At 41.6% G+C, this 7,356-nt stretch overlaps 1 protein-coding gene across 1 annotated transcript in view; it reads left to right on the forward strand.

Annotated features, from left to right (window-relative positions):
• The window catches only part of BAZ1A (bromodomain adjacent to zinc finger domain 1A), a 120,193-nt gene that overhangs the window by 896 nt on the left and 111,941 nt on the right, over positions 1-7,356 (forward strand). The window contains 1 exon segment of the mRNA XM_019519920.1: positions 1-90. Coding sequence (XP_019375465.1) covers positions 1-90 — 90 coding nt within the window.

Raw genomic sequence — 7,356 nt, forward strand, 5'->3', positions numbered from 1 at the left:
CTTCGTGAGGGAGCAGCCCCCCGCCGACCTGCGGCCGGACGAGCGCGTCTTCCACTGCAGGGTCACCAACGAGATCTTCAGGGACTACGAGTAAGGGCAGCGCGGCCGCGTGTCCCCGGGCCCCCGCCCCCGGCCCCCGGCGGTTGAGCCGCCCGAACGGCTGACACCTGGCGGGGGGAGGGGAGGGGACGGGACTGGACAGAGGGGATTCCCCGGCCCGGCAGGAGGCACCCGCGCCCCCAGCGCTGGGGCGATGGCGCGGGCGGGGCCCGGCAGGGGGAAGTGAAAGTTTAGCTCGGGCGCGGGCGGGATCTGCCCCCCCGGAGCCGCGTGTCAGCCGCCGCTGCTAGGCCAGGCCCGGGGCGCGCAGCTGGGCCGCTCCCAGTGGGGCGCAAACAGTCGCCGGGCCGGGCAGAGGTGGCGGCCGCGTGCGGGCTGACATGTGCTGCCCGCGCTATTGTTGGGGGCGCGGAGCCGGCTCACACTCGGCCCCGGCGGGACGCGCTGTCCCTTGGTGTCGTCCTCCCCGCGGGCCCGGCTCCGCCCAGCCCCGCGCCCCGTCCGGCAGCGGCCAACGCTCGCCTGCCCCTGCCCCGCCTCAGGGGTCGTCGAGCGGGATCCGCACTTCCCCCGCCTCGGCAACCCCTCGGGCCCTTCCTGCCGGGTCTGCGCGGGTCCCGCTCGCACCGGCTCGGCTCCCTCACACCCCCGCGGCGTGACACACGGGGCCTGTGGGCTACTGCAGCAAGAATAGAAAAGAGAAAGGGGGAAAAACAAACAAAAAACCCCTCCCACTGGTTTTCATTCCTTGTGAGCAGAACAGGTCCAAAGTGTTCCCGGGGTTGCTCCCAAGCTGACCAAGTGTCTCCCTTGTACCTTTCCAGACATTTCATGACCCCCTCTGCCCTCCCACAAAATATTCCCAAAGCTCAAATCCTTGTCTCGTTTGTTTGTTTGTTTATTTATTTATTTATTTATTTTTAATTTTTTTTAAAGAAGCACAGCCTAACCAGATTCCTTCTGGGATCCTTTGCAGCCTGTGAAACCAGAGCACGCCTAAATTTCCTCATGCTTAGACTTGTTTTTCTTACTCAAATAGACATCACCAAATAAACTCAGATTAGGTAACAGCAAAGGGCAGTCATGTGGCTGCTGTCTGAGCAAAATAATGGACCAAGGGGGAATGAAAATGCAAAATAAAGTTTCCTAAAAAGTTTTGTTGTGCCAGGTTTCTAGGCAGGTTATGAGGACGTAAAGCATCGGAAACAGAGTTCATATCTCCGCAGAAATTTAAAAATTTCCTGTGTCTGATACTTTGAAAGCTGCTTGTGTAATTACATTTGTCTCACTGCCATTAGATGGTTCTTACTAAATGTGTGCTGGTAGGGGCTGAAAATCAAGTTGTAAATTTTTTGGGAAGATGCTTACTGGATCTAAGATTGAGCCTGTCCTGGGTGCCCTAAAAGATATTGTGGGGATGTCACTTACTCTTTGTAAAGCAGCAGGTTCCATTTGGGCTGGAACTCTGGGTTAAGGGTAAACTTATCTCATAAACGCTTTCCATTCACAACACACAGAGCCATGGGACGTCAGTGGATGGTGCACAGAGACCAAGGGTTGAATATAGGTGGGCAAGGTTCTTTGGGTAAATTGGATTATCTTTTATTAGACCAACCCAAACAGTTGAAAAAATTCTTCTTTGTAAGCTTTTGGGTATAAATACCCTTAGAATATGGGATTTCTGTAGTTGGCTACACTCGTGTAATAGTTCTCATTAGGTTTTTCTTAATGGAAGAACACTCTTATTTTCTATACTTCCCTATGGTCCTGTCCATTTCTTTCCTGCTTCCTTATGCCTTTGTCTAGGCAGGAGAAATAGGTCATGCAATAGAGTTTTTTGGTGGTTTTAAATCAAGTTAGCGCATGTCTTGACATGGTTAAACTTCAGTTTGTGTACTGGTGGCAAGCTGTGGCCATCCCAGGATAAGGGGGGAGGGGAGGGGAGTACTGTGAAGCCTATGATCACTCACCATCTAGCATCTAGTTTAAGGTGTCAAACACTTTCCACCAAATATAAAGTGGTATTTGAAATAGCTAACATGTTTTTTGGGGAAAAACACCTCCTTTTCTTATTCATGCAACACTAATTAGATTTATGCAGACAGGGTGATCATGCTCTCTACAATTGCACTAGCTGTTTTCTGAAACTAACTATTATCTAACGTTCTCAAAAACTGGGGAGGCAATTCTGCGTCAGTTCACACTCTATCTGAAAGGTTAGTTTTGTAGTCATAAATATGAGAGATTTTTTTAAATGCACACTTGTATTCTGTTGAATTTAAGTACATTTTAGGCATGTAAATAAATCGAGTGGGCTTGATTTGACCAGTAAGTTTCGCGCGCATGTGCGTGTGTGTGCAGTTAACCTTCTCCCCCCTCCCCCCCAGTTGTGTTTTTATATGCTTCAGATTACCACATATGCCTAAGACTTGATTGGGTATTTCTGCATATTTTGCATAAATTACAGAGTTGGAAATGATCTAGTAGCAAAGTTACTTTTACATGGCTAGCAGCAATAGAGGAGATAAGATACTTCTCACTTTTGTATTCTTTTTTTAAATGAAGAGTCATTATGCCAGTATCTGGTGCATATAAGACTCAGTAGGGCTAATGTTTGGGAAAGAGAATTTCCTGTTGAGAACTTATTTCACCTTAAAGGGAAATAACCTCATAATTTTGTAATACTAGGGTTTTGCAGTGAGATAGCAAAACTTGCAGATGACGGTTATTTAGATTTATCAAGACTGGTGGGTCAGTGGGGAATGCAGTTAGAGAAACAAAGTAGGATGGCAGAATAAAGTCAGGACTGACAACTGCAAAATATTGCACGGTGGAAGGAATAGTTTAAACTATCCATATGTTTTGCTTTGCTCAGTTGTAACAGCTCAGGAAAAAGATCTAGGTATCATTGTGGACAGCTCAGTGAAAACTTTCTCAGTTTTTAGTGGCAGCTGAAAAAACAAACACATTGGAATGCATGAGAAGTGGAATGGAAATATTATTTTAAAATCCTGTCCCAAAAAGAAAAATAATAGCTGTACAATGAAAATGATCATGAGGTATGGAAGATCATATAAAGTGAGCCTAGAAAGACTGAGATTGATTAGTACAGTGATGACCAATAAAGAATGAATTTGTTAGATTTGAGCAATGAAAATTATGAATTGTATAAAGAAAGTCATTTGGGAAAAATAAGTCCTTTTTCTCATAATGCAAGAACCTGAGTATGCTCAATGAAATAGAAATTCTGCATATTTTAAAATCAGTTAAAATAAACATAGCATAATTAATATGTGGAACTCATTGCTTCACGATATTCCTGATGCCAAGACATTAGCAACATAAAAAAGATGATGTATTTAAATGTATAATGGTAATATCCATAGCTACATCGGATGGGTTGCTTTGGTTTGAAAAAAGTCTAACAGTTTGGGCATAGCTAACCTCTAATGAGGTGGCTAGGTGAAAATTCAACAATGAGCAGATGATTTGTAGTTGTTCATTTGGAACGTTTTGTATGTTGCTTTAGAGCCGTGGTGCTCGCCTTTCCAGCCCCATTGGCTGGATGAGTAGCGTAGGGCTGGTCTAGGGGCTGGATCTAGCATGGGTTCAGCCTATGGGGTTGGTTCATGGATAGGACCTGGTGCTGGCCTGACCCAGGTACAGGATCCACCCACAGGGTGACTGCACACCATTGTAATCTGGTGTGCTGGACCATATTATCTGCACTGCAGGACTCCCCACAGATCTGGAGATTTGGTGGCAGGGGAGTGGTGGCAGTGCTAATTGTCATAGCTCTGGGAGCAATTAAGGCTACTACTGCTCTCCTGTTGCTAAATTTCTATACTCATGAGGTGCTAGATAGGCCAAGTGACATAGGTCTGCTGGCCGGAGGTTGAGCACCAGTGTTTTAGAGTATTTGGTATTGGCTTATATTTTGGAAATAGGATACCACATAACACTAATATTGGTACAGAATGGCAATTTTGGCTGTCATAGTGTGTTGTGTATTAGATGCTGAAAAGGGATTTTTTTTTTTTTCTAAAGGACTGACTGATTTTAGACATTCTTTCTCTCTCCCCCCCCAACCCTTCTCCCTTTATCTGCTCAGCTCAGGATCTTTTTATTTACCCTGTACATTGAGCTTAGAATATTGGGGGATGGCATAACATTTTGCAGTATTTGGAGCATTTATTTTCAGTTGTCTTCTTCAGTAAGCTTAATTTCCATAGTATCTTAATCCTTCTTAGAGGAATTTGTTACTTGAAATAAATGTCCTTTTTGGAAATGCCCAACAATAAAATATATTTGGATGTCAATCAGGATGGGTAGGGATGTCTGGCTATGTTTAGTTTTAACAAAATAATCGCTTCCCCAATCAGGTTTTATATCTATTCATAGAAAGTCTCAACATAAGAATTGGATACAAATTTTTAAACAAATCTGGCTCATAATGAATCCATTTTACTTATTTTGTAGACAGAATGGAGTATTTTTCAAGGATTGTTCCAGGATTATATCATTGAATTTCTTGCATAAAAACCATTAACTGATTATATTGGTTGTTATTTGTACATTTATAAATGAAAATCCAAGAAGGACTTTCTGATTTAAAATAAGGACCTCCAGCTTAGGATCTAGTCTTTCAAATAGGTCAGCTATTTGTACCTAGGCATAATTCATGGCAACTAAATAGGGTTTCATATTCATATACTGAGGGGAACAGAGGCTAATGGACCTATGTGGCTGTTCTGCAAGAACTTTATCCTAATATGTTCAGATATTGTTGGGATCTTGGAACAGCAGGTGATCTTGCAGAGCCATGAATGTTGCAACTCTGCATAAGGTTGCAGTTATCCTTAACTCCAAATGCATTTACTTCTGTGAATTTAAATTCAATATGAAGTCTGTTCAAGCTGCTTTTTTTCTTTAAAAGACAAGCTTTATTATATTTGATTAAAACCATCATTGTCTAGTTGTTTGTGATAACATCTATTTATAACAACCTTTTATGATGATGACATGAAGGTGCTTCCATGGATTAGGAGTGAAGAAATATTAGATATAAAATCTACTGACATACTATTGGATTTTTTGGTAAAATAATTAAAATGGTAAAGTAAAACAGTGTAGATGTCTGCAGTATAAATGTCTGTAGATAATCTGTCTGTGTGTTTATATATAGTCACTATCTAATTTAACAGACACTTCCCAGAAAAAGTGTAGTCACGTGTTGTTGTTTTTAAAATTAAGGTCGTTTCAGGGACTGTGTCCTCTGTTTTGATTGTTTGCAAACATACTGACAGTTACCAAAAAGAGAGACACTTCTTAAAATCTTTCCCTACTGGTACGTGGGAAAAATCCACATAAATCAAAAGGGGAAGTAAGTTACGGTGAAACTAGATACACAAAGTATTGTCATATGCAAATTGGAAGAAAAAAAGTTTCCTTCAAATCTGTTTGAGTTACAGTAATTTTGTTTGGTTTTTTTTTTACTTGTAACAATCATAGTTCAAAATAATAGAGAAGAGTGATCTATTTTTAAGTTGAATGGTGTTCCTTTGACTGTCCCCTGTGCCCTTTTATAAAAATGTCAGTGGCTCTTCAAGGAACAGTGTGAACTTGATTTTTATGTCTTCATATTTTTAAGCAACCCATTTTCTGATGCACTACACTTCAAATAGCCTGTCTTGAAACTATATATTTTTAATATTCCTGAAACAGAGATCCCAGACCATACCTGCCAGATGTTTTTATAACATCCCAAAAACCTTCTCTGCAGGAGATTTCACAATCTGCTTAAGTCACCTGTTTTAGGCCTTAATGATCTTCATGGTTAGAAAGTTTTTGTTGTGTATATCCTAAATTGGCTTAATTTGTAGCAGTTGAGATTTCTTTTTGTACAGTTCTTGGTAGACATTGATCTGGCTTTTCTATTTTAGAAAACTTGTGTTCTCCTCTGAGTATATATGTCTGTTTGCTCGGTTACAGTGCTAGGTAGCACTGTAATGAGACCTGGTGTGCCTACTCCGTAGCGACTACCTTAGTGTGGTTATGAGAGGATGAGTTCTTGTACACATGCAGTGCTCCAATACTGCACTTCAGTTTGTCAGATACACTATGCCTCCTCTGCCAGCATAATCTCAGTTAAACATAGCTTGGTGCCTCATTGAGCAGTAGAGCTACAGTCTTTTTTTTTTTTTAGACAAAACAGACTGAACCTGTGTACAATATTTAGGCAGGATTTGGGTCGAAGTACTGTTAAATGCACAGACAAACAGACTTGGTAAAATATTTTAAAACCTTTTTATAGTGTTACGCAGAAGTATACTAGGTGAAGATTATTCCGAGAAAATATTCAGATGTGGCTTCTCTTTCACTAACCTCCTCTTTCCCTTCTCCCCCAAGCCATTTATTCCCAAGGTGGGAGGTGTTTTGCAGCGATGGTATCAAAAGTATTAGTTGGGAGATGCAGCTAAACCTCTCATTTGTCCCCTAGAGTCTGAGATTTGGTTTACAAAATATTAGTGTCTGCTTTTTTTATGGTTGTGATGAAAAAGTGAGGGAAATGTGTGCCTGAGCATGCATGAAGCCTGGAAAACTGGAGTTGTGAACTGTCTGGTTTACTTCAGTGGGTGCTATCTCAGTAATACTTGGAATATCAACATTGTTCATGGGGTATTTTCATGTCTCATTCAAGCATGCCAGAGAAGTGGGAAAGAGGCTATATGTGCCATTGTTTCTCACAGGGTGGGGGGGTGCTCTCCTGAGGGGGATATGATAGACAAGTTGGCATGCAGGAGAACATGTTAAATTATTGTAAATGACTTACGTATTTTAATTTATATGATGCGCCAGAGTGGTAGGGTAGTTGGACAGTTCATTATTTTGAAGTGGTGCTCAGGTTTTAAAATAGGAAATGCCGTAAGTACTGAATGAGGGAGGCATAAGTACTGAAACAGTAGTGGTATAAGTTGTAGCTGTGTTGGTCTAAGGACATAGGAAGACGAGGCCCTTTTGAGTAAATCTGGTATCTTTTATTAGATAAACTCAGATAGTTGGAAAAATTCTTCTCTGCAAGCTTTTGGGTACAAGTACCCTTCATCTCAGCCTGATGAAGGGTATTTGTACCCAAAAGCTTAAAAAAAAGAATTCTACAACTATTTGAGTTGGTCTAATAAAAGATACCAGATTTACCCAAAGAGCCTTGTCTGAAAAAATAGTTGCACATTGTGTCAAGCTGTTATGTTGCATAGTGGATCACCTTAATGTAGTTGGTAAATTGTTTTCATTCTG

Source organism: Gavialis gangeticus, unplaced genomic scaffold, assembly GCF_001723915.1.
Source record: "Gavialis gangeticus isolate Ggan-Ray unplaced genomic scaffold, GavGan_comp1, whole genome shotgun sequence".
NCBI classification, from domain to species: Eukaryota; Metazoa; Chordata; order Crocodylia; family Gavialidae; genus Gavialis; species Gavialis gangeticus.